The sequence below is a fragment of the Carcharhinus amblyrhynchos genome, chromosome 3, assembly GCF_965287045.1.
Source record: "Carcharhinus amblyrhynchos chromosome 3, sCarAmb.v2.hapA, whole genome shotgun sequence".
Lineage (NCBI taxonomy): Eukaryota > Metazoa > Chordata > Chondrichthyes > Carcharhiniformes > Carcharhinidae > Carcharhinus > Carcharhinus amblyrhynchos.
In genome coordinates this window covers 54,270,517-54,298,114 of record NC_137326.1, presented here as the reverse complement: position 1 = coordinate 54,298,114, position 27,598 = coordinate 54,270,517, and the positions used below count along the sequence as shown (strand labels likewise).

At 43.4% G+C, this 27,598-nt stretch overlaps 1 protein-coding gene across 1 annotated transcript in view; it reads left to right on the top strand.

Moving 5' to 3' along the window:
* Positions 1–27,598, top strand: part of LOC145339565 (metabotropic glutamate receptor 7-like) — a 699,067-nt gene that overhangs the window by 297,374 nt on the left and 374,095 nt on the right. The window contains exons 3-4 of the mRNA XM_080184058.1: positions 17,842–17,977; positions 23,752–23,906. Of these exons, the coding sequence (XP_080040184.1) occupies positions 17,842–17,977; positions 23,752–23,906 (291 nt within the window). The remainder of the gene's footprint in view (positions 1–17,841; positions 17,978–23,751; positions 23,907–27,598) is intronic.

Here is a 27,598-nt window from a genome sequence, read left to right as displayed (position 1 = left end):
GTCTTGGGCTACAAGGAGATATAGACAGAATGGGCAGATGGAATTTAACCCGGAAAAGTATGAGGTGATAAACTTTGGAAGGAGTAATTTGACAAAAAAGTACTTAATCAATGGGAGGACATTAGGCAGTTCTGTGGAACAAAAAAACCTTGACGTGTTTGTCCATAGATCTCTGAAGGCAAGTGGGCGTGTTCTGCGGTGGTGAAAGAGGCATATGGGACATTTGCCTTTATCAATTGAGGCATAGATTACAAAAGCAGCGAAGTCATGCTGGAGTTGTATAGAACTTTGAGTCCACAGCGAGAGTACTGTGTGCAGTTCTGCTCACCACATTATCAGAAGGATGTGATTGTATTGGAGGGGGTGCAGAGGAGACGCCTGGGATGGAACTTGGAGAGGTTGCTTGGGCTTGGGTTGTTTTTGTTGGAGCAGAGAAGACTTGAGAGGTGACCTGATCGAGGTGTACAAGATTATGAGAGACATGGACACTGGATAAGGAGCAGCTGTTCCCTTTAGTTGAAGGGACAGTTAGGACAGGACATTTGGTTCAGAGTGAGGGCAGGAAGTTCAGAGGAGATGAGGAAAACTTTTTTTCCCCCAGAAGATGGTTTGGAATGCACTGCCTGGGACGGTGGTGAAGGTGGGTTGCCTCGCATCCTTTAAACAAGTATCTGGGTGAACACTTTGGCACATCAAACATTCAAGGCTATGGGTCAAGTGCAGACAGATGGATCAGGTGGAGTTCAGGTGTTTCTAATGTGGCATAGACTCGATGGGCTGAAGGGCCTCTTCTGTTCTGTATGATACTGTGAGGAGAAACAATCTGCTGTGTGCCTAGAGCAGCACAGTCATTAGCACTGCTGTCTCTCAGCGCCAGCGACCCGGGTTCAACTCCTGGCTTGGGTCACTATCTGCGGAGTCTGCACGTTTTTCCTGTATCTGTGTATGTTTCCTCTGGGTGCTGTGGTTCTCTCCCACAATCTGAAAGGCATGCTGGTTAGGTGCATTGGCCATGCTAAATTCCTCCTCAATGTACCCGAACAGGCACCAGAGTGTGATGACTAGTGGATTTTCACAGTAACTTCATTGCAGTGTTAATATAAGTCAACTTGTGACACTAATAAATAAACTTAAACTTCATCTATCAAGAAAATTAACAGAAACTCGCAAAGATCAGGGAAAAACTTATTGCGATCATGTTTGCTGTGATAAACTTAAAGCTCACATCTGTGGCCAAAACATGATGAATATTGAAATGGAATAAGGTCTGTTTGAATAAATCATTTGCAATCCACTGACCGGTGTCTCTAACGAGATTTCAAAGAATATTGCGAAGATTTTAAAGATTTTTTCTGAAAGTATCTTAAAAAGTGGGGATGATTCCAGCCATTACAGTGAGTGGAGCAAGTGTATAAGCAATGTTACACCAGAGCTGGGAAAAAAGAACTGATAAAAGTAAATTACTTCCAGTTGGAGATTCCTATTGGTAATCATTGAAGCACACTTCAGAAGATGATCCAGTTCTGAAGCAAATGCGTATTATAATTCAGCAAGGCTAACCTGAGATCACATTAGATGTAGCTGAATACCACTCACATTTATTTGGACTTTCAAATTTAACTGACTAAACAAAAGACCTGATCGTCAAAGGACGAAAAACAGTCGTACCAACTGTATTGTATTAGAAATAAATGTCAGCACTTCATTCCCACGCACATCGAATTGGGAGCTTGTATTCACAGACTGCCTATCAGCCTTTGCTGATGTGGAGATGCTGGCGTTGGACTGGGGTAAGCACAGTAAGAAGTCTCACGACACCAGGTTAAAGTCCAACAGGTTTATTTGGTAGCAAAAGCCACAAGCTTTCGGAGCGCTGCTCCTTCATCAGGTAAGTGGGAGTTCTGTTCACAAACAGGGCATGTAAAGATACAAACTCAATTTACAAAATAATGGTTGGAATGCGATTCTTTACAAGTAATCAAGTCTTAAAGGTACAGACAATGTGAGCAGAGAGAGCATTAAGCACAGGTTAAAGAGATGTGTATTGTCCCCAGACAAGACAGTTAGTGAGATTTTGCCAGTTTAGGCAAGTCATGGGGGTTACAGATAGTGTGACACGAGCTAAAGATCCTGGTTGAGGGTGTCCGCATGCGTGCAGAACTTGGCTATCAGTCTCTGCTCAATGACTCTGCGTTGTCGTGTGTCATGAAGGCCACCTTGCAGAATGCTTATCCAAAGATCAGAGGCCAAATACCTGTGACCACTGACGTGTTCCCCAACAGGAAGAAAACACTCTTGCCTGGTGATTGTCGAGCAGCGTTCATTCATCCGTCGTCGTAGCGTCTACATGGTCTCCCCAGTGTACCATGCCTCGGGACATCCTTTCCTGCAGCGTATCAGCTAGACAACGTTGGCCGAATTGCAAGAGTATGCACCGTATACCTGGTGGATGATGTTCTGCGTTGATGATCCGGCACGTTTTGCAGAGGTTGCTGTGGCAGGGTTGTGTGGTATCGCGGTCACTGTTCTCCTGAAGGCCGGGTAATTTGTTGCAGACAATGGTCTGTTTGAGGTTGTGTGGTTGTTTGAAGGCAAGAAGTGGGGGTGTGGGGATGGCCTTGGCGAGATGTTTGTCATCTTCAATGACATGTTGAAGACTCCGGAGAAGATGTCATAGCTTCTCTGCTCCGGGGAATACTGGACGACGAAGGGTACTCTGTCCGTCGTGTCCTGTGTTTGTCTTCTAAGGAGGTTGGTACGGTATTTCGAGTGGCATGTCGGAACTGTCGATCGATGAGCTGAGCGCCATATCCTGTTCTTATGAGGGCATCTTTCAGCGCCTGGAGGTGTCTGTTGTGATCTTCCTCATCTGAGCAGATCCTGTATATACAGAAGGCTTGTCCGTAGGGGAGGGCTTCTTTAACGTGTTTAGGATGGAAGCTGGAGAAATGGAGCATTGTGAGGTTATCTGTGAGCTTGCAGTACAGTGAGGCACTGAGGTGAACATCCATGATGGAGATGTGTGTGTACAAGAATGCAACCGATTCCGGAGTATAGTCCATGGTGAGTCTGGTGGGATGGAACTTCTTGATGTCGTCATATAGTTGTTTCAGTGATTGTCCACCATGAGTCCAAAGGAAGAAAATGTCATCGATATATCTAGTGTATAGCATCGGTTGAAGGTTCTGTGCAGTGAAGAGGTCTTGTTCGAATCTGTGCCTGAAGATGTTGGCATATTGAGGTGCGAATTTGGTCCCCATGGCTGTTCCCTGTGTCTGGATGAAGAACTGATTGTTGAAGGTGAAAACGTTGTCGTCCAGGATGAAGCGGATGGGTTGTAAAATTGCATCTGGAGACTGGCAGTTGGCTGCGTTGAGTACTGAGGCAGTTGCAGCAATGCCATCATCGTAAGGATGCTGGTGTAGAGCGCCGAGACATACATTGTGACGAAGAGTGACACCACGACAACGGATGAACGAACACCGTTTGACAATCACCAGGCAAACGTGTTCACTTCTGCGGTCATGGGCATTCGGCCTCTTATCTTCGGGTAAGAGTTCTCCAAGGCAGCCTTCATGGCACACAGCGCAGAGTCGCTGAGTAGAGATTGATAGCCAAGTTCCACACACATGAGGACGGCCTCAACTGGGACCTTAGGTTCATGACACATTATCTGTAACCCCCACGACTTGCCTGGACTTGCAAAATCTCACTAACTGTCTTGCCTGGGGACAATACACATCTCTGACCTGTGCTTAACACGCTCTCCACTCACATTGTCTGTATCTTTAAGACTTGATTACCCGTAAAGACTCATATTCCAACCATTATTTTCTAAGTTGAGTTTGTCTCTTTATGTGCGTTGTTTGTGAACGGAGCTCCCGCTAACCTGACGAAAGACAGCGTTCCGAAAGCTAGTGGCTTTTGCTACCAAATAAGCTTGTTGGACTTTAACCTGGTGTCGTGAGACTTCTTATAGCCTTTATTGACTCACGATGACAACATTGCATAATGATTCATTGAAAAGTGTGATCTCTGTTCAGTTCATCGGAGTTTTCCAAGTGAGAAGGCATTACTTCAGTGTGAGTCTTTGGCTAGGCCTTGGTCAAAGGTTAGTGTTGATCTTTGGGAGTTCCAATGCCCTGGTCCTTCCCACTGTGTGTAATATCACAGGTGCTTTATTGAAGTGGCCAGTCTCAATTTAGTTACAATGTCTTAGAACAGGATTTCCCAAGCCTTTCCAACCAATAGAACATTTCACCCTCCCAAGAGTACTGAGGGAAACCCCCACCCCCCAAAAGAAATATTCTCACTGCGTTAAAGCCACTTTGCCGCTGACTGATTTTGCCTCTAATTCCAGCTCAGTAGCAAATGCAGTGTAAAAACTGCCTTCAATTGCACAAGCTAGTAAAGAAGTATTTTCAAATTTAAAGCAGCCAGGCCTACCACAGAACCACAAAACTCCAGGCTTCCACAGAACTCAGTTTGGGAAATGCGGTCTCAGAAATTATGGAGACCTATTATAATGCGAGAATCGCTGTCAGTGGATTTATTCCAGTGAGCCTCCTGTAAGAAAATCTCCCATGATTAGTGGCTGCTCTGGAAGGCATGTCCTCAGAATTATCCACATACAGTCTCTAAAGAAAGAATAAACAACTGCAATGTCCAAAATGGTCCAATCCCAGTCACAAGTCTTATAAGACACCAGCTTCCATCTCAGTTGAAGGACAATTTGTTTCTATAATGTCTATTTGTGTTTGACTATTTTATTTGGGTAAATTTCAGTATTCTTTCCTCTGTGTGTGTGTGTGTGTGTGTGTGTGTGTGTGTGTTTGCTTGTGTGTGAGTATTTGCCTATGTGGATGTTTGTGTTTGCGTATGTCGTTGCGTGTGTACGCAAGTTAGCATGCATGTGCTTACATATCTATGTTTTCGAACTTTGAAATGAATATTTTTTTTGAGAGAAAAGCTGTGATGAAATGCAAGCTGGCTGTAAGTACATAGTGTCTGAATAATCATCACAGGAATTCTGAAGTGATGAATCCCTTGTGTTTTTGCTTTTCTATACGTGTCTGTGTGTGTGTGATCCGATAAGTAGCAAGACACTTGCAATTCCCGAAAAGTCTGCGAGTTAACTTGTTATTTTACATAGGTAAATAAAATGTTGATACTCTTCATAACAACTTGTGGCTGCACTCACTATTTAAAGTGGTATCAACACAATCCTTATTTATCAGCATCGAATGCGGATCTGCAGATAAATGGGCAGAAAGAGGAAAACCAGGTAGAAATGAATCAGAAGTTTGTTTTCTGGATTGCCTGAAGAATTTCCAACACTTTTTCAAAAAAAAAGTTCCCTTCATTCATATTGGAAATGCAAATTGACAGGACGTACTGTGAATCAGAGGTTGTTCACAGCAGATGTAGCAGTGGAATACACAAATATTCATAACTTGTTGATTAAGGCACATTTTTGGTGGGGGGGGGGTGGATTGGGGCAGGAGGGACACCAATGATGCACTGGGGAATCCTTCTCATAAGCTCCCACATTAGGGTTTAGTTGCTAATTACCCAGAAGTACTAACTCCCCTGGACAGTTGCACTGGGCTGGAATCTATCTCATGATTTGGAGATGCTGGCGTTGGACTGGGGTAAACACTGTAAGAAGTCTCACAACATCAGGTTAGAGTCCAACCAGTTTATTTGACAGTAATCTCACAAGCTTTCGGAAACGCTGTTCCTTTGTCAGGTGTGTGGAAGTTTCTCACTGGGATCTATCTGACAGAAGCAATTGAAATTGTTAACTTTGTATGGTTCTGCCAGTTTCACCCTGATTAGTCACTCTGAAAGAGTTAGGGAAAAAGCACTTCTAATCCCGTGGTAACTACCTAAACACCCAGACCCAGCCTCACATGAGACACCCCGCACACAGGTGATGCTCCCAGGGGACCCACCAGGCCATCCCCCACCCACGGTCAGATTTCCTCAGCACCCTGCCCTCACCCTCCCCAGCTGCCAACTCCGTCCTGGCCTGGCGCACCCGTCCCCCCCCTATACCAGTGAAACTTATCTGCTCCCTTGTCCCTTTAAACAGCCCTTAACAGCAGCTACTGCATTCCTTACCTCTCTGAGCTTCAGTTATTCTGCACTGATTCTGCCAGGAGCACTACTGCACAGCTCCTGTCTCATCCAGCCTGAGTGTGGAAGGTTGGATGAGACAGGAGCTGTGCAAATACAGTGAGGGTAAGTCTGTCAAGAGTGGCAACCTGCTGGAGCCAATGTTTTTCACTGTTGCTGTGTGCAGCGTGTATATACCTGTACTGGAAGGTCGTGCGGGAGACCATTGCTGTCAATTACCTCTCGCGTACAGCTGAGAACAGTTGGCCAGCAGTTGCTGCTATCGCTTTCATCACAAGGCAAGACCTTGTAGAAGCTGCAACTATTATTTTCACATTTGCTGGCGTGCCCACAAGCTTTATTCCATCAGTTTACACCGACACAAGCAAAAATGAATTGGTTTGGCAATTTAGATGATGTGCGAAAGAAAATTGTTTCTGGAATTCTATGCAGTTGGGTATTTTGTTGTGGGGTTAAGTTGGCATATGTCAGAGAATGGAAGCAGGTTGCAATTAGATACTGATGCTCCTCAGGTGAGTTGAAGGCTTCCTCTGTATACACAACATTTAAGGTTGATGAATCAAATCATCCAACCAGCTGAAGAAGAATTAGTGTCTATAAGTCAATGTCACTCATCAGTAATATTTAGTGAAGGGCATTTTGTGTTAATATCAGTGGAATCCTTCGTTGTTACCTTGAAGGTAGTTATGATCAGGTGACGAGTGGTCAAATGGCTCCCCTTCCAATTCATTGTTTAAGTGGTACAGGATTGTTACATTTAAAAGGTTGTACGTGCTGATTCTCTAAGTGTGTATCCGTTTTTAGCTGTGATCCTAACAGAGTCATTGGACAAGTTTTCTTACATTTAACAAAGAAAGAGCTTGCTTTTATTGTAAATTTGGGGCTACATGGAGGCACAATGATTACCATTGCAGCCTTACAGCACCAGGGACCTGCATTCCGTTCCCTGCTTGGGTCAATGTCTATGTGGAGTTTGCACATTTTCCCCATGTCTGTGTGAGTTTCCTCCAGATGCTCTGGTTTCCTCCCACAATCCAAAGGTGTACGGGTTAGGTGGATTAGCCATGCTAAATTGTCCTTTAGTGCCAGGGGGACAAGCTAGGGTAAATGCATAGGGTTATGGGGACAGGACGGGTCGGATTGTGGTTGGTGCAGACTCGATGGGCCAAACGGCCTCCTTCTGCATTGTTGGATTCTATGATAAATCTGGGTAAATAATAAAATGCATTATCAGCTTTGATATGCATATACGCACTCAGAAGGCCCCCACACACAAACATTCATCATAGAAAATGAGGAAGGACAGGTTGAAACAAGAGAGAGTGCTGGAAAGCTTAGTGGGTCAGGCAGCATCTGAATAGAGAGAAACAGCTAACGTTTCAGGTCCATCTTAATCAGAATGGGATAGATTGAGTTGGGTTGATTTGAGAACACTTTCAGGATTTCTGCTCCCATTCCCATTACGGGCAATTTTGATAAGGGTCTGGTGAGTTGGCCTCTACATGACATCCTGCACTTGCTGGTTTTGTTTTGGGGAATGGGGGGGGGGCGGTGATGCTATTCAAACCCCCTGCAATTCTTGTGAAATTGTACCACCACCTGCAAGACATGGTTTGCATCCTCTCTGAGGGGTCCCAGTCCCAAGAAGGGAACCAAAAAAAACGTCATCTGCCCCTGGAATTATTACATTGGTTGGCTTCGTTTTATGTTGTTTTCATTCTTTCAGTTTTTATATTTAAATACGTTATTATTAACTTAGATGTGTTTTACAGCAGTGAATAGGGCTACTTTGCTAAGGATAATTGACCATACATTAGTCAGCATTATACAAGTGTTGAGATACGTTAGAATACTTTCCCATTTGGAAAGATGCTTTTTTGCATTCAGAACACTAAACAAACAAAACAAAAAGAAAACACTGCTTAGGAACTCGAGTGTAGTAATCACAAATTATTTAAATGCCCAAATTCCTTTCAAATTGAAAAAGAAATCTTCATCTGCTTCCACTTAGAAAAAATAAGGATCCCACTTGATCTTGGACTGCTTTGATTGACAGGACATCTGGTATAGCCTAGTAAAGAGCTTTTTTTTCAGTTTCAATAGTTTTTTTTATATTGCCCAGAGTTCCTTATGACAGCAGAGCTAATTAGGAATGCTTAGCTGAGTTCAAAAAGCCAAGAAAACAATTTAGATCTCCCCAACTCTTATTCACAATTTGATTGTTTTAGAAGGTTTCTTAAGAATTATCGGTCATTGATGTAATAAGTTAATAAGTGTTCCTTTTTTAGACTGACTATTTGATGGGTTTTAAATCTTTTGAATAGCTTTTATAAATTAGAGGATTTTTTGGTATGATGTTTATTTGAATGGAAAGAAATTCCACAATACCAGTTTAAGTCCAAACAGGTTTATTTGTAGCAAAAGCCGCAAGCTTTCGGGACAGCCTGTCCCTTTGTCAGGTGGCTGGGCATTCTGATCATAAAAATGACGCAAAAACACAAACTCAATTTACATGCATAATATTCGGAATGTGAGTCTTTACAGCTAATCAATTCTTAAAGGTACAGACAATGTGAGCGGAAAGAGCTTTAAGCACAGGTTAAAGAGATGTGTATTGTTTCCAGACAGGAAAGTTAGTGAGAATTTGCAAGTCCAGGCAAGTTGTGGGGGTTACAGATAGTGTGACGTGAACCCAAGATCCCGGTTGAGGTCGTTCTCATGTGTGCGGAACTTGACTATCAGTTTCTGCTCAGCGACTCTGCACTGTCGTATGTCCTGAAGGCCGCCTTGGAGAGCGCCCACCCGAAGATCAGAGACCGAATGCCCATGACTGCTGAAGTGTCCCCCAACAGAAAGAGAACAGTCTTGCCTGGTGATTGTCGAGCAGTGTTCATTCATCCGTTGTTGTAACGTCTGCGTGGTCTCCCAAATGTACCAAGCCTCGGGACATCCTTTCCTGCAGCGTATCAGGTAGACAGCGTTGGCCAAGTTGTACCGTGTACCTGGTGGATGGTGTTCTCACGTGAGACGATGGCATCCTTATTGATGATCCGGCATGTCTTGCAGAGGTTGCTGTGGCAGGGTTGTGTGGTGTCGTGGTCATTGCTCTCCTGAAAACTGGGTAGTTTGCTGCGAACAATGGTCTGTTTGAGGTTGCGTGGTTGTTTAAAGGCAAGAAGTGGGGGTGTGGGGATGGCCTTGGCAAGATGTTCGTCTTCATCAATGAGATGTTGAAGACTCCGGAGAAAATGTCGTAGCCTCTCCGCTCTGGGGAAGTACTGGACGACGAAGGGTACTCTGTCCACCATGTTCCGTGTTCATCATCTGAGGAGTTCGATGCGGTTTTTGGCTGTGGTGCGTCGGAACTGTCAATCGATGCATCGAGCACTATATCCTGTTCTTAAGAGGGCATCTTTCAGCGTCTGGAGGTGTCTGTTGCTACAAGTAAACCTGTTTGGACTTTAAACTGGTGTTGTGGGATTTCTTTCTGTTTTACCCCAGTCCAATGCCGGCAACTCCACATCGCGTTTATTTGAATGGCAGTGCTAGTGGATTTCAAAGACATCCTGAAATCTTCACATAGTGGTTATTGACTAAGTGGGTATGGACGATATTTGATGGGCTTGGTGGGATCCTGGTTGGGGAGCAAGGGGAATGTAAAGACTTTCAATGAGTTTGAGGGGGGAATGTGAAATTTGAGGGGACAGAAAAGGGGCTTGGATAATGTGAGGAAACATGGAGGGCATGTGGGTGGTTGGTGGGTGGTGAATAATGAAGGTTTGAGGACCTGACATTCATCATTTCAAATGGGCCCATACTCCACGTACATATGAGGCAAGCATTTAAGCCTGCCAGCCTAGCCATCTGCCCGCCTCCATTGTCACTTGGGCATGCCTTCCGAGGCAGCTGGCCAGGGATCTTGGGCTGCCAAGTTGGAAAGCTTCCTGACTCAGCTTACCCGCCTCTTCCATCAAAATCCAATCCAACATTTCAAGCCAATGACCTCCCATTAGAACCTTTGGGGCTGTCTGTAAACTTCATTACAGTGAGTTCAATTGACTCCTGTGATATGATGAATATTGGACCATTTTCAAGAGGGAATGGACACTACAGTCCCTCAGTCAGGTTTAATCTTCTTGCAGAGATGCATGCAAAGTATAGTTGCTCCTTGGGTCTGGTCGTGAGCCCAAATTAGAATACATAATGATATTATTATGGCGATCTGAAAGCAATTGTTCCTACTACAACAACAGTATTAGTTTATCCAGGTGAGCGTTGAGTTGATGCACAAATGTTGAGCCTGTAAATGTTGATGTTGCATTGGCCAGGGCTGTTTATCATCCAGGTCTCTTGTGTTAGCCCTCCAAATCTCAATCTGACTTAGATAAACCTCTGCCAGTTATAGTCAAACAGTGACTTTACAGTAACGTATGTATTTTAGAGCAAGATACGTTTCGGTTATCAGATTAACTGCATTGCATATCTCGGGTAGCCAATAGGCTGTTTAAAAATGATTACTTAATGGAGGCAAATGGGAAAGGGAGGACTTTGAACAATAGCATGAGACTGGAGTGGGATGACTTTGACAAAGTATCTAGTTCATCATATATGTGGTTTAGAATATAACTTTTATTTTTAAGAATTAGAGTAAGATGGTAAAATAGAACTTCTAGCTATGATATAAATACAACTCAAACAAGTCTGAGTTTATTGCATTTAAAAGTTAACTGGTGTTTGTCTTGCAAGGTCAGAATTGATCTCTAAACTTGTTATGGAGCTAAGATTGGTGAAAGAGTTAAACTCAATTAGCAATACAAATTATTAATATGGATTACAGAATCAAAAAGCTATACTGTTCATAAGATATAGGAGCAGAATTAGGCCATTTGGCCTATTGGGTCTGCTCTGCCACTCGATTATGGCTGAGGTGCTCCTCATCCCTATTTTCCTGCCATCTCCCCGCAACTCTTCAACCCATTACCAATTAAAAATCTGTCTAACTCCTGAAAGTAAAATGATATGTTTGCATTTCTGGTTGACTCATGCCAAAGCATCAACATTGCCACAGAGACACCCTGTGGTGGGTCCCACAGAGTGGGTCCTTGCTTAGAAGATTTTTATTTGAGAATTCTGTGCTAATAGAAGTAAGCAGTCTAGTTTGGGAACAGATTGAGGGAGTTGTAGCTTTGCTTTGGTTATAGGTTGACTGATAGTCAACAGGAGGTGATATTCATTGAGGCTAATTTTAAATAGAGGAAATATTAACTTCATTGTTGACCACATGGACTATGGTTGAAAATCAGTCTCAGTTTTGGACTTCATGAGGGAAAAGCAGCTGAAAGACTTAGCTGTAGCTTGAAGCTAGTAGAAGAATCCTAAAGTGGTCCTCGTGGAGCATTGAGGCAGGAAGCGGTTAACAGAGTTAACTTGGAAGACTATGCAAAGGCAATAGGATCTCTGTCAACAATCAGGATAAGGAGTGGAAGCATCATGAGGTCTATAAAGGAAAGATTTGGAGGGTTCTATAGTCAGAAGGTAATGGAAGGACCCGCGTGGAATCTTATTTTGCAGAACAGTTGAAACCTAATGTATTGTGGCATACTTTTTGGGTTGGTCACTGTGAACGAACCATAAAGATTCTTGTAAGGTGCAAAAGAATCATTGGGGTGGGGGCGGGAGGGAGCGTGCAGGGAGCAAAAAGTAGAACTGATTTATTGCACGTGTAATTATAAACTAGTGTTAAGTTAATAATAGTGCTTGCTTTGTTTAATTTTACTAAGTAATAATGTTTATTTTTGTTTTATAAATGTGAAATCCTATAGCCTATTTCTGTCGGTTAATTGATGGATGTTTGGATTTCTAGTTAAACATTAACAGGCCCTAACAGCATTGTAACAAGTCTCAGTGAATAATTAATGATGTGTGAAGGAATTGATCAAACATGCCAGTGGCTCTTGGGGACAGCGACGGCTAATGATACAAGATTGGTACCTGCACCAAAGTTTCAACAACCTTGTCCTGGGCTAGAGGGCAGCATATTAACATAAAAGCCTTCGATTTAAGCAATGGTTCAGATTAATGATTGTTCTAGATTTGACACCCTTTCGGTACCTCCTGTGCAAATCTCTTGCTTTGGTTCTGTGGTGCGAGCTCTCCATTTTTGAACTTGCCTCCCTCAGTTAGGCCATTGGTATCTTTGCCTTCATTTACCCAGGCCCTATGCTCTGGGATACTATCTCTAAACACCTTTATCTCTTCTTTAAGACCTACTGTGATAGGGGTTTCTTATCGGTGGCCCGATTCTCTTAAAACTTAAGAAAACTTGATGCACCACTTGACTTAAATATTTTAATTTGCCAATCCAAAAACCAGATTTCCCTTTGTATAGCTCACTTTCTCGTTGCTATAGCTCCAAGGACACTACCTTTCCCATACTGCCAAAACAAATTGATAGTGTCACTTCTGGGGCCGAGAACTGACACTTTCTATGTCTTGGACAATAAGGCCTTTTGCTTTCAGATACTAAATGTTTAAATAACTGTCCCAAACCTTGAAATTACATTCTATTTCTGCTGACTAAATGGATTTAGCTGTCGAACTCTTGAACTTTCATGGTCTCTGCAGTGCTCGCATTTTGACTGGGGTGAACAAATGTATTTGAATTAAATCTAATATATTATCTAATGTATAAATATAGATGTTGAACATTAAAATAATCTCTAATTCATTTTAATAGTGTTTAGCATTCATATGAGCAAACTGTTAACATTATCCTGTTAGGTGAAAATTATCTTAACACTTTGCTTCCCAGGTGTTATCAATACTAAAAATCTGCTTGGGGCTCTGCTAGCGAACTCAGAACTCCCTTCCACACCTTCCCTCAAAGCCAAATCATTAGTGTTATAATCCATGAAAGCAAAGCCAACTCAGACTCAATTACCACCTGCAAATCAATGACAACTACCAATGATAGATGTTTTGTGAGGTGTAATGTGGGATGGGGCTGCAGGTGGACATGTGAACTTGCGCTATCAGGGTACTAAAAGAAACAGCAGAAGTAATAGCAGATGCATTAGTTGTAATTTATCAAAATTCGCTGGACTCTGGGGAGGTGCCAATTGATTGGAAAATGGTTAATGTAACGCCACTGTTTAAAAAAGGAGGTAGACAAAAAGGCAGGTAACTACAGGTCGGTTAGCTTAACGTCTGCAAGGATCTGGCAGACAGGCTATAATGTTGGCAAGTGAGAGGTTATCCACTTTGGAAGGAATAATAGTAAAATGGACTATTATTTAAATAGTGAAAAATTACAACATGCTACTGTGCAGAGGGACCTGGGGGTCCTTGTGCATGAATCGCAAAAACTCAGTTTGCAGGTGATCAAGAAGGCGAATGGAATGTTGGCATTTATCACAAGAGGGATGGAGTATAAAGGCAGGGAGGTCTTGCTGCAACTGTACAAGGCACTGGTGAGGCCACACCTAGAGTACTGTGTACAATTTTGGTCCCCTCATTGGTGAAAGGATATATTGGCTTTGTAGAGAGTGCAGACAAGGTTCACTAGGTTGATTCTGGAGATGAGGGGGTTAGCTTATGAGGAGAGATTATGGACCTGTACTCGTTGGAGTTTAGAAGGCTGAGGGGCGATCTTATAGAGACATATAAGATAATGAAGGGGCTAGACAGGGTAGAAGCAGAGAGATTATTTCCACTTAGAAAGGAAACAAGAACTAGAGGGCACAGCCTCAAAATAAGGGGGAGTCAATTTAGAACAGAGTTGAGGAGGAACTTCTCCCAGAGGGTAGTGAATCTTTGAAATTCTCTGCCCATTGAAGCAGTGGAGGCTACCTCGTTAAATGTGTTTAAGTCACAGATAGATTTTTGACCAATAAAGGATTTAAGGGTTATGGGGAGCAGGTGGGTAAGTGGAACTGAACTACTATCAGATCAGCCATGATCTCATTGAATGGCGGGGCAGGCTCGAGGGGTTAGATGGCCTACTCCTATTTCTTATGTTTTTATGAAAGTTAGGAATGTTGGTGATGGCAGGATGGGATAAGAGAGAGGGTTTCTGCATGAACCTGGGGCTGACGGAAGGAAAAGTGTGTTAGGTTGAACTGAGGTTCAAGGATGTCAAGGCATTGAATAGAAGACAGCAAAGATTTATGAGAATGGCTCCAGGGATGAAGATCTTTAGTCATCTAGATAGTTTGGAGAAGTTGGGACTGTTTTCTATGGAAAGGGAAGGCTGAGAGGAGATTTTGATAGAGATTTTCAAAATCTGGAGAGGTCCGAGCAGAACAGCCAGGGGGATAAAGTGGTCCCATTGGTAGAGGAACGAGGGACAAGAAGGTAATTAGCAAAAGAAGCAATGATTACGTAAGGAAAAACTTCTTCACACGGCGAGTGGTTAGCATCTGGAATGCTGTGATTAAGAATGTGTTGGAGGCAAGTGCTTGAGGGAATCGGATCCTTTTCTGAAAGGGAAGAATGTGCAGGGCTATGGGGAGAAGCTGAGGGAGCGGCTCCTCTGGAGACCTTGCATACATATGAAGGGCTGAATGGGTCTTTTCAATGCTGTGACCATTCTGTGATTGAGGTAGCAAGGCAGATAGGCCAGAGATTACCCCTTTAAGCTTTTGAACATCCCTCTTAATACCTTGTCCTTCAACCTAGCGTTTATTGAATTACTGTGAGATTGTTTTAGTGTTTGAAAGACTGTATAAATGCATGTTCTTACTAAGTTGACTTAAGTATTTGCCTCACCATTGAATTTTGGCAATATGACTGCATGTCAATAAAACATTAAAGACGGCTATGACCTCTCTCTTACCGCATGAGCTTAGAAATAAGGAAGTGGTGGTAAATTGTAGTAGTTGTGAATGGTGTGAAAATACCAGGATTGTAGTTAAATTGTACATGGTACATCATGCAAATCTCAAAGCTAACATGACAATTACATGATTGAAACTATGGAATGGGTGGTGCTTTGCTCCACTGATTGTAAAGAATTTTGGAACATCTGGATAAGGGATGATAATTCATGTTTGATTTTATTTTTAAGTATCCCTACTTGTGATGAATAACTGCTTTGTGCTACCATTGTAAAGAAGATATGGGAAAATGAGCTGGAGTGGAACTCATTCACTCTTTCAAAAAGCTGCTTAGGTGCTTTGGGCCAAAAAGTCCCCTTCTGCACATTGATTCAAGAATGACATCTAACCTACCTCTGTGGCGCAAAGCTGATCAGGAGTGGTATCTACCTGTTGTATACTTCCACCCTTGGTGTTGGAGAGTTCTTGTTTAAGTACTACACAACAAATTGCCATTGTTCACTTACGTTGCTGCACTGTGAAGGGAATATTAGAAGAGAATAGAGTCGATTTTATGTTGAGGCACTCAATAACCTGATGCAGAACGTTTAGAGTCTGCCGAGACAGACAGACACCTGACTCGTCCAAAGTAGTTGCATGCTGCTTTTTATTGTGGGTAGGGTTACTAAATGTTTTATCCAAAATCTTCCCTTGGGACCCTGGGCGAACTTCTATGAAAGGGTTCCTGATTGTAAAATCCTCTTTAAAAGGGGTCAGATTTGAGGTTGGCTTTGTCTAAAGGGGAGCACATGTCAGTGCTTCAGAAGCCATGCTTAAAAGGGGGCGAGGCTGCCATTTCAAGGTGCCTGCATATAACAAGGCCTGACAACGAAACTTAGCAGAATGGGGCCCCATACTTTCATTGTAACTTCAGTCAGAAGAAAGCTACAGACATGCAAAGCATTCAACTATCAGAACAAAAATAATCTGCTGCAGATGCATGCAATAATCATGATGAAGAGTTAACGGCGGATCCTTTTTTCTATATCTTTATTTGCCGCCTCATTTTTCATTTCAAGGGGACCTAGTGGTAGGGGATGGGGATATGGCTAAGGTATTGAATAACTTTTTTGTTTCTGTCTTCACGGAGGAGGACGTGAATAATTTGCCGGGTGTTAGCGATGGAAAGGTGGTAGGACTGGAGGGTCTTAATGACATTACTGTTACTAGAGAGGTGGTGCTCGACAGACTGGAGGGGCTGATTGTGGACAAGTCCCCAGGACCGGATGGAATGCATCCGAGGGTTCTGAAAGAAATGGCGGAGGTGATAGTGGATGCCTTGGTGGTTATTTTCCAAACGTCGCTGGATTCCGGGGAAGTGCCGGATGATTGGAAAACGGCTAATGTTACGCCGTTGTTGAAGAAAGGTGCCAGGCAAAAGGCGGGGAATTATAGGCCGGTTAGTTTAACGTCTGTGGTAGGTAAAATGTTAGAATCTATCATTAAGGAGGAAATTGCGAGGCATCTTGAAGGGAATTGCTTGATAGAGCAGACGCAGCACGGTTTCATTAAAGGGAAGTCGTGTCTGACAAATTTACTGGAGTTCTATGAGGATGTGTCTAGGGCGGTGGATAGAGGAGAGCCGGTGGATGTGGTCTTTCTAGATTTTCAGAAGGTGTTTGACAAAGTGCCTCACAAGAGGTTATTGCAGAAGGTCGAGGGACATGGAGTTGGGGGTAGGGTGTTAGCGTGGATAGAGGATTGGTTGTCAAATAGGAGGCAGAGAGTGGGGGTCAACGGGTGCTATTCGGATTGGCGGATGGTGACTAGTGGAGTGCCCCAGGGGTCGGTGCTGGGGCCTCAGCTTTTTACCATTTATATAGATGATCTGGAGGAGGGAACCGAGTGTAGAGTGTCGAAATTTGCTGATGACACCAAGATTGGGGGAACGGCAAATTGTGCGGAGGGTGTGGAGAGTCTGCAGAAGGATCTAGATAGGCTGGGCGAATGGGCCAGGAAATGGCAAATGGAATTTAATGTTGGCAAGTGTGAGGTGGTCCACTTTGGTAGGAAGAATGGTAGGAAGGACTATTACTTACGTGGCGAAAAACTGCAGCAGGCGACGGTGCAGAGGGACCTCGGGGTCCTTGTGCATGAGTCGCAAAAACCCAGCTTGCAGGTGCAGCAGGTGGTCAGGAAGGCGAATGGGATGCTGGCCTTCATAGCGAAGGGGATTGAATATAAAAGTAGGGAGGTCTTGCTGCAGCTGTATAGGACATTGGTGAGGCCGCAACTGGAGTACTGTGTGCATTTTTGGGCGCCGCACCTGCGCAAAGATATTTTGGCCTTGGAGGGAGTGCAGAGGAGGTTTACTAGGCTGATACCGGAGTTGAGGGGGTTGAGCTATGAGGAGAGGCTGAATAAACTGGGCTTGTACTCGTTAGAGTTTAGAAGAATGAGAGGAGATCTCATTGAGACGTATAAGATGATGAATGGGATGGATAGGATAGAGGTGGAGAGACTCTTCCCGCTCAAAAAAGACAGTAGGACTAGGGGGCACAGCCTCAAGATAAAAGGGGGGCGGCTTAGAACGGAGTTGAGGAGGAACTTCTTCACTCAAAGGGTGGTGAATCTCTGGAATTCTCTGCCCGTTGAAGTGGTGGAGGCTGCCTCGCTAAATATTTTTAAGATGCGGGTTGATGGGTTTTTGATAGGAGAGGGGATTAAGGGTTATGGGGAGAGGGCGGGAAAGTGGAACTGAGCAGCGACAGATCAGCCATGATCTTATTGAATGGCGGGGCAGGCTCGAAGGGCTAGATGGCCTACTCCTGCTCCTGTTTCTTATGTTCTTATGTTCTTATGTTCTTATTTGTTTTTTCACATTGTATAGGTGGGATTTGTATTGCTCAGTCTTTGAAAATCCCAGCAGACTCCAAGGGAGCAGACTATGATCGGATCATCAAAAGCCTTTTGGACACGCCTGGTGTTCGTGGTGTAATTATTTTTGCCAATGAAGATGATATCAGGTAAGTGAGTCACGATGAATGAGCTTTCTCGGTTCTAGATGTTGGCTTCTCCACCTATTTCTAACAGAGCAAAATACGATGAATAAATAATTAGAGCTGAATTATATGAGATGTTCGTGACAGCTCATTGTTTTAAAAGAAAACGCAATCCATTTTTATTCACAAAAGTGGGAATTAGGGCTATGAAGATTTTCAGGCAGTGCAGTAGAATAAGCTCAAGGTTGTTTCAAGTAGGGATTTGAAAGTAGGTGGAATTGGAAGGCTGCAAATGTTTGTGCTAAGGTAGAGTCATATATAACGATACCACTTTGCTGGGCTGAAAGTATTGAATTTATTCCATTGAAATGCAGAACTAGAACGATGTGCGAGTTTTTTGCAGATAAGGACCTGAACAACAATTTTGAGTAAGGTACAGGGTTGAGGCTAGGATATCAGGAGAAAATTAGTGAACTCAATCACAGAGATAATGAAGGCCTGGTTTAAGATGTTTGCTATGAATCTATGAAAGTGGAAAAGGAAGCAAACAACTTACTGGTTCAATTCATTTGACCTGTTGCCTCAAATTGTGATATCTTCATTTCAAGAGCTGGTCGGATTAGAGAAAGTCCATGTTGTGGAGGTGGAATCGGTGGGTACAGGAGGATTTTGGGTTATTAATCCAGAGGCCCACACTAACAGTCTGGAGACATGAGTGCAAATCCTACCATAGCAGCACACTGATATATAGACAGAATGGAGTCAACATTTAAGTCTGAACCCAAAAATTCTCATGGCATCAAGTCAAGGCAAAGAAGCCTCCTGCTGATTATTACTGACTCTCTTCAGCTAATGAGTCAGTGTTTCTCCACCTGAGCACCAGCTGAAATAGTACTGAGGGCTGCAAAATGACCGGATATATTCTGTGTGGTATAACTTCAATGCCCATCTCCAAAAATGGCATACTACCAACTGATATGGCCAAGATCTGAAGGAGAAGCCTGCCAGATTGTGCCTGCAAAAGATGATTAGGGAAAATCCAACTCGACCTCATCTTGACCCATCTAACTGGTTACAGAAGCATCTGCCCATATCTTTAGTGGTAGGTATGACCCCTGCAAGATATTTGTGGAGGCAAAGTCCCACCCTTACATTGTGAGGCCCTACCACCGTGCTAAATGGCATTGATTCAGAGCACATTTAGCAGCTCAGAAGTAGCCATCCTCGTGGTACTGTGGGCCATTGACAGCAGCAGGATTGTACTCCACAGCAAGCTACCATGTCATGGCCTGGCATGTCCCTCAGTTACCATCACACCAGGTGACCAACCCTAAGTGCAGGAGAGTAACACTTGGCATACCTAAAAATGAGCTATCAACCAGTTGATTTTACAGCACAAGGCTACATATCTTCACTAACAGAAGCAGCACGCAATTAGATGGAGCCAATCCCATAACCAACAAATCAATTTAACACTCTGCAGTCTCTGCACATCTAGCCATGTATGTTGTTGGGCAATTAAGCAAACCAGAAGAAAAGGTTCCAATAACATCCCCATTCTCAATGATGGTGAGGCCCAGCATGTCAGCGCAGAAGGACAAGACAAAGCATTTGCATCCAGACCTGCTGGATGGATGATTCATCTCGGCCTCCTCTTGAGGTTCCCTGCATTATAGATGCCAGTCTATGTCCAATTTAGTTCACTCTGTGATACCAAGAAACAGCTATGCATACTAAATACAGCAAAGGCTGCGGGCCCTCGCAACACGCCTGTGATAATGTTGAGGGATTGTGTACTAGAAATAATTGCACCTGGAGCCGACCTGTTCCAGAACAGTTACAACATCTGCATCTACCTGACAAAATGAAAAATTGCCCAGGTGTGCCCTGCCCACAAGAAACAAGATCAATCCCAAATGGCCAATTCCCACTCCGTCAGCCTATTCTCCACCAGGAGCAGAGTGACGGAAAGCATCAGTGACAGTGCTATCAGGCAGCATTTACTTAGCAAAACTTCCTCACTAATGCTCCGTTTGGGTTCCATATCTCATTACAACCTTGACCTAAATGTGAGCCCAAGGGTTGAATTCAAGAGGCAAACTGAGAGAACTGACCTTGACATCAAAGTAGCAGTTAGCTGAGTGTGGCACTAATTAAGGAGCCCTAATTAAATTGAAGTCAATGGGAACTGCAGAATGCCAGGGTTGGAAAGTGATCATGAGTGTTGGAGGTCAGTCATCTCCGTCTCAGGACATCACTGCAGGTGTTCCTTAGGGTCATATCCCAATCACCTTCAGCTACTTCATCAATGACGTTAACGCCAAGTGGGGATTTTTTTTGATGATGATATAATGTTCAGCACCATTTGCAACTCCTCAGATACTAAAGCACTCTGCTGCATGCAGCGAGATTGGGTCAGCAAAAAAGATATGGATTGTTAGGTAGAAAGTCAAATATACAGAATGCAAGTGCCAAGCAATGACCATCTCCAACAAAGGAGGGTTTAACCATACCCCCTTGACATCCAATGCAATATCATCAAATCCCTCACTATTAACATCCTGAGAGTTACCATTGACCAGAAACTGAACTGAATTAGCCCCATAAAAACTGGCCAGAAGAGCTGGTCACACGCTGGGTATTCTGTGGTGAGTGACTCTTCCTTAGTTCCCCAAAGCCTGTCCACCATCTACACAGCACAAACTGAGGATGGAATACACTCCTCTTAGCTCCAGCAAGACTTGAAGCTCAATACCATCTATGAAAAAGCATCCATCACTCCCCACCACTACCTATCGTGTTTCATCATCTACAGGATACACTGCAGCAACTCACCAAGGTTTCTCTGACAGCTCCTTATCTTATGTGAGAACACCATCCACCTGGTACACGATACATACACTTGCAACTCGGTCAACATTGTCTACCTGATACATTACAGGAAAGGATGTCCCGAGGCGTAGTACACTGGGGAGACCATGCAGACGCTACAACAATGGATAAATGAACACTGCTCAACAATCACCAGGCAAGAGTGTTCTCTTCCTTTTTGGGGAACACTTCAGCGATCACAAGCGTTCGGCCTATGATCTTCGGGTAAGCGTTCTCCAAGGCGGCCTTCACGACACATGACAGTGCAGAGTCACTGAGCAGAGACTGATAGCGAAGTTCTGCACACATGAGGACGGCCTCAACCGGGTTCATGTCACACTATCTGTAACCCCCACGACTTGCCTGGGCTTGCAAAATCTCACTAACTGTCCTGTCGGGAGACAATACACAACCCTGTGCTTAATGCTCTCTCCACTCCCACTGTCTATATCTTTTAAGACCCGATTGCCTGTAAAGACTCGCATTCCAGTCATTATTTTGTAAATTGAGTTTGTGGCTTTATGTGCCCTGTTTGTAAACAGAAGTCCCACTCACCTGACAAAGGGGCCGTGCTTTGAAAGCTAGTGGCTTTTACTACCAAATAAACCTGTTGGACTTTAACTGGTGTTGTGAGACTTATTACTGTGAGCTCCTTCTAATCCTGCAAAATGATGGTGACAGGAGCAGGTTGGAGGTTGGGAATTCTGTGGCGAGTAACACACTACGTCACTCCCCAAAACGTGCCCCATAATTTATAAGCTGGGATTGTGATGCAATGTACTTCAATTAGTGCAGCACCAATTGTTTCTTTTATCATTACTGGGTTCAAGTTCTGGTATACTGTACCTAACAGCGCTATGGAACATCATCACCGGATAACTGCAACAATTCAGAAAGATTGTTCACCACTGCCTTTTTACAGGCAAATGGGAATGGACAATATGTGCTGGCCTTCCTTAACAATATGCCAGAATACATTTTAAAAAAAAAGGAAGCACTCTTGGCGATGGGGTGAAACTGTGGGCAGCTGCTGTGTTCGAGGCTGAACAGTATGCCAAGTTAGGCAGTGTGAATTCAGCCTGCTTACGCGAGTCAATTTCTCCCATATGGTTAATGCTTAAAATAGTTTGTCACATCCAAAGATGTTATTCTTGCGAGTAGGCTGCATCTGACACCTTACTGCAGGATAATTCTAGTTCACTTTAATGTCTTTATATTGGGAAAGTCGAGATGACTTGGTGTTAATCATAGATCTGCATTTACTTGAGAGACATGTACTGCTACCTCTGTGCCATTGTAAATGGGCAAAGCTAGATTGTTGGACACGGGAATGATCAGGAAAGAAGGTAGTTACCTAAAGGGTTCTATTTGTACACTGAGTAATAAATTCACACTGCATAACATAAGATTAGGGTTTGCGAAGGAATATTGTGTGAAAACATGATGGCCAATTTGATGAACAATGATGAGCTTCTCCTGTCAGCAATACATATTGGGTCATTTTAAGCCTGTTAACCATGATTTGACTCCCTACTGTCCATGCCTACAACTTAGCATTTGGCTTTAATTAGGCCTGAACACTTGCATCTTTAGCTGCACAATTCTCTAAATAAGGGCACAAATAAATTCCTGCCTCAGCTCCCATTCATAGAAATCATCCATTGGCCATTCGGCCCATCGAGTCTGCACCAACCACAATCCCACCCAGGACCTATCCCCATATATTACCAACTAATCCCTCTAATTTACATAACCCAGGACACTAAGGGGCAATTTAACATGGCCAATTAACCTAACCCGCACATCTTTAGACTGTGGGAGGAAACCAGAGCACTTGGAGGAAAGCTACGCAGACACGGGAAGAATGTGCAAACTCCACACAGACAGTGACCCAAGTCGGGGATTGAACCCAGGTCCCTGGAGCTGTGAAGCAGCAGTGCTAACCACTGTGCTACCGTGCCGCCCACAAACATTCCATCCAAACACAAACTCATCCCCACCTCAGCAGGAGATGGACTTTGGTTTCCTTGTCCTTGAGGAAAGAGAACCCAAGAGAGAGCCAAAGAGAAGGATAGTTTCCGCGTGACCAGAACTGGCCACAAAGATTTACCCTCCACCAACAATACACCGACATTGAATCCTTAGGTTGGTGCTGAATATTATAAATATACCTTCTAAAAAGACTTCAGTTGCTGATGGGGAGAGGATGAAAAATAAGGATAAATAATTGCATCCATGCACATATGTAGAGAGGATAGTACTTCAGCACTTAATGGGTTTTATTAAGGAGGATGACAAACTCATTACTGTGACTGAGCTTGGATGGTTCAAATCCAATCTCACTCAGTTTAATGGGGATTAATCATTTCTTTCTAGGCAGGGTTTTGGGGTGGAACATTAGGTTGAATAGGAGGCACAAGCCCCTACAAAATAAAGTTAGCTTCAGTAATTTCTCCCAAATTGGCCAATTAGTGGCTCCTGAAAGGAGACTGCAAATTCCAATTGGTCTCTGACAATAGGCTGTAAGAGGCCATTTAATCTCCTTATTTGGCGATCTGCTGCTTGTGGACAGGAAGCCCTGCTGACCCTTGCCCCATCTCTGGGGAAATGGCCCTGGGGCATTATGGCACCAGCAAATGGATACGTCAGCAGCCAGCATGAATGTTTGCGCTTACCTCTACAAGGAGACTAAAACCCTGCCCCATATAAACAATGCCACCTTTCACCATCATTAATCAGGGTGTTGTTATGAACTGGTTACCAGAAATTCGTACTGGCGTTATTGGATCAGACCAACAGAGCTGTCAGATTGATTCCTCTAAAGTGCTGTCATTGTTATGCATTAACTGTTGTATCAATTTAACCTTTTATTTGATGTGCTGAATCCAGGCCCTTCTGACTGAGGAACTCTTGGTTATTTTGTGCAGACAGGTCCTTGCAGCTGGCAAGAGAGCAAACAAAGCTGGCCATTTTGTCTGGGTCGCCTCTGACAGCTGGGGCTCGAAGCATTCTCCGGTAAAGCAGCAGGGAGAGATGGCTGAGGGAGCCGTGACCATTTTACCCAAGAGAGCCTCAGTGGATGGTAAGAATTTGCAAACTCGAATCACCCCATTGCTAAACTGACACAACGTGACGAATGAACACTTTGGTAAGATCCGGAAAGTACTATCGGTTAGTCATTAATATCAAGTCATAGATGGTAAAGGTGACATGTTTTATAATAGAGTAATATTTTTCCAGCATCCTAATTTAGAAGTGCTATTCCTCATATGTTGGCCTCACTTGACGCAACCGTTGTCTTATTCCATCTCCTGCAGAATTGTTTGTCCAAGTGTTAGTGATGGACTTTGATGCCCTGGTTTGGGCAGCAGTCAAAATTCTTGCCAATGGAATGAATGGCTTGGTCAAATAATATAATTGTCTGGTCAAGTGCTCTCATTGCATGGGTTCAGAATAAAATGAGCTTTATCTCCAACCATCCCCTGCATCTTTAAGCACCCATTGCATGAGGGATGGAGATACTTCTGTCTGTGACTGTGATGCCATTTCCTGTATTTTTATGTTGTTCTTGTAGGTAAATGGATGGTGGGATATAGTGACATGATTCATTCCCATCTGCAATGATTAGTTCTTTTGCTTTAGTTCTTAGTCAATCTATGTTCACCAATATCAAGCTATAAAGAATGGTTCATTTGTACCAAAATAATGGATTTCAGATTGACTGGCCTTTCCCTGAGATTCATAACAGTGTCAGGTAGTAAATGTGTGCTTGGACTAGTATTGATACCTGAAGTTAGTGTGGGTACAATCCTTATTTTCTTGATGGTCAATCTGCAAATGTATCTGTAACAAAGATTTGGACATATACTGCCTGCCTGTTAATGCAATATGTGGCTTGAACTATAGAAGCATGGAATCCCTACACTGTAGAAAGAGATCCATCGAGCCTACATGATTCTCCAAAAGAATAGCCCACCCAGCACCTCCCATCTGCAGTATCCTTGTAACCCTGCACATTTTACTGTGACTAGTCCACCTAACCAACATAACTTTGGACACTAAGGGGCAATTTAGCATTGCCAATCCACCTAACATGCACATCTTTGCACAATGGGAGAAAACCCATGCAGACATGGGGAGGACGTGCAAACTCCACAGTCAGTCACCCAAGACTGGAATTGAACTGGGGTCCCTGGCGCTGTGAGGCAGCAGTGCTAACCACCGTGCCACCTTTTTGCCTCGCTTGTTTTTATACGATCGCCACATAATGGCAAGTCACACTGATTTTTTTTAGTGAAGAATGAAGTGTGTAATGTAAGAGCATCAAGAAAAGATCATTTGCAGCACTGAAAAAGGCCATTTTGATTAACATGTTGCTGTGGAGTCCTGATTTTGCTGCAGTTAGTTTGATTTGGATACTTGCATCATCACGGGGATGGGCAAATATAAGGAGCACATGTCAGAAATGTTCAGGATGAATATGGCACTTTGAAATCTGGTGTGAGCTAACTCCCTTAACTTTCATGCCGCACCGCTTCCCCCTATAAAGAACATCAACGGATGTTCCTTTTTTTTAAACTTGTATGTATCTGCTTCCAGTTGTGAGGTTTTATCTTGAATGGACCCCCATTGTTTGACCCACACATGGCCAACTCATTTATAAACTGCCCCTCCTGATTTGGATCCATCTGTATGTTTTGCCACTTGGCATTTGAGTTTTTCAGTTCGAGACATTAATGTAAATTAGAAGCCATAGATATGTCAATACTGAGGCCTGAAGTACCCCACTGAATAAATCTTCCGCACTCACGTAACTTTTCAAACTCATTCTAATCATTGTTTGCTCTACCCTTTAGCCCGATTCTCAACCATTTCCAATGTTTACCCCAATTCCACGCTGTTCAGAATTTTGTTAATCATTTTTTATGCTGAATTGTATGAAAATTCTTTTGGAAGTTAAAGTACTGAGCTCTCTGCTACCCGCTTGAGGTGTCAACTCCTCAAAGCAGGCAAGGAGTTTGGCTTGGTGTGACAAGTCTCTTTTGGGTCCATGTTGATTGATGTAGATCATTGATTTACAGATGCTTCCAAAATTAATACCACATAGATTGCTCTTTGTTAGGCCATGAATCGTTTTACAAGAAAAAGGGATATGAATATATTTCTTACAATTTAGTATGCTTCCTTTAGTTGATACACTGCATTCTACATGGATGATTCTGTGTATTGTCAACATACCTTTGCAAAGAGGTTTACAAGCATGGTTCTAGGAAGCAGTTTACAAGCTTGGTTCTAGGGATGTGAAGCTTCAGTTATGAGGGTAGATTGGAGAGGTTGGGACTGTCCTTGGAGAGAAGGCAGCTAAGAGGAGATTTCATAGAGATGCTTAAAATCATGGGCGGGCTTGTCAGAGTAGATAGGGGGCAACTGTTCCCTGCTTGTAAAGTAACCGAAAATTAGAGGGCACAGATTTAAAGTGGTTTGCAAAAGATGCAAATATGATGTGAGAGAAAGCTTTTTCACATAGCGAGTAGTTCAGGTCTGGAATGCACTGCCCAGAATTGTGGTGGAGGTGGGTTTAATTGAGGCATTTAAGAGGGCATTAGATGTTTCTATTCAAATAATCAATGTGCAGGGGTGTGGATAAAAGGCAAGAGACTAGCACTAAGTCATGATGCTCGTTTGGAGAGCTGGTGAAAACATGATGGGCCAAATTGTCTCCTCCTGCACTGCAACAATTCTGTGAGGGAGATCTGCATGTCATTAGCATACACGTGAAAACTGATACTGCTTTCAGATATTATCAAGATAAGAAATAGATTTTTTTAAAACAAATGTAGGCATGCAAACTTGATCCAAAATGCCTGCAGTTGGAAGATATGATGTATTCTTTCCCTCAACACTCTGCAGGCTGAGATTCTCATTGCCGTCTTGCTTCTTATATTTGAAATATATGATGCAATTGCCTAAGTTGCCAGCAGAGGGAGTTGAGAACTTTAGTTCGTATTCAATCATGCTGAACGCTCACCTGTTGGTTATCAACAGTGGGATAATGATCACTGACAGAGTGAATACACTGACACAATAATTTAATAAAGGATTGGCATCGCCTTCATTTTATTCCATCTCAGCTCCGTGTGCACAATGTCCGGACGTTGTAATTAATGCAGGCTTACTTTCTAATGCATCTTTCTCTATTAGTTAGGTGAGATCTGGGTCCTCTTCAATATTGATTGCTGTAGGTGCCAGCCATAATGATCAGTATTGTAGGGTCACAGTCACCATGCTTGTCAGATCTGCTCATCATCCCCAGGTAATAGTCCTAATGCACTACATTGATCCTGTTCCTCCTGACAGCTAGGATCATAGCAGTGCAGAAGAGGTCCTTTTAGCCTGTCAAGCCAGTACTGACGACAAACTCACCCAGGCTCTATCCTCATAACCAAATTTACTTTGCTAACCTCCCTGACACTTAAGGGAAATTTACCATGACCAGTCATCCTAACCAGCATGTCTTTCGGACTGTGGGAGGAAACCGGAGCACCCGGAGGAAACCCATGCAGACACAGGGAGGATGTACAAATTCCAAACAGACAGTGACCCAAGCTGGGAATAGAACCCAGGTTCCTGGCGCTGTGAGGCAGCAGTGCTAACCACTGTACCACTGTGCCCCTCACACGTGTTCAGCTGGAACTGTGACTTGCATGCAGTCAGCAGGAACTCTACCCCAGTAGACACTGACCCTAGACCTTGTTTTCTCAGGTTCGGCTTATT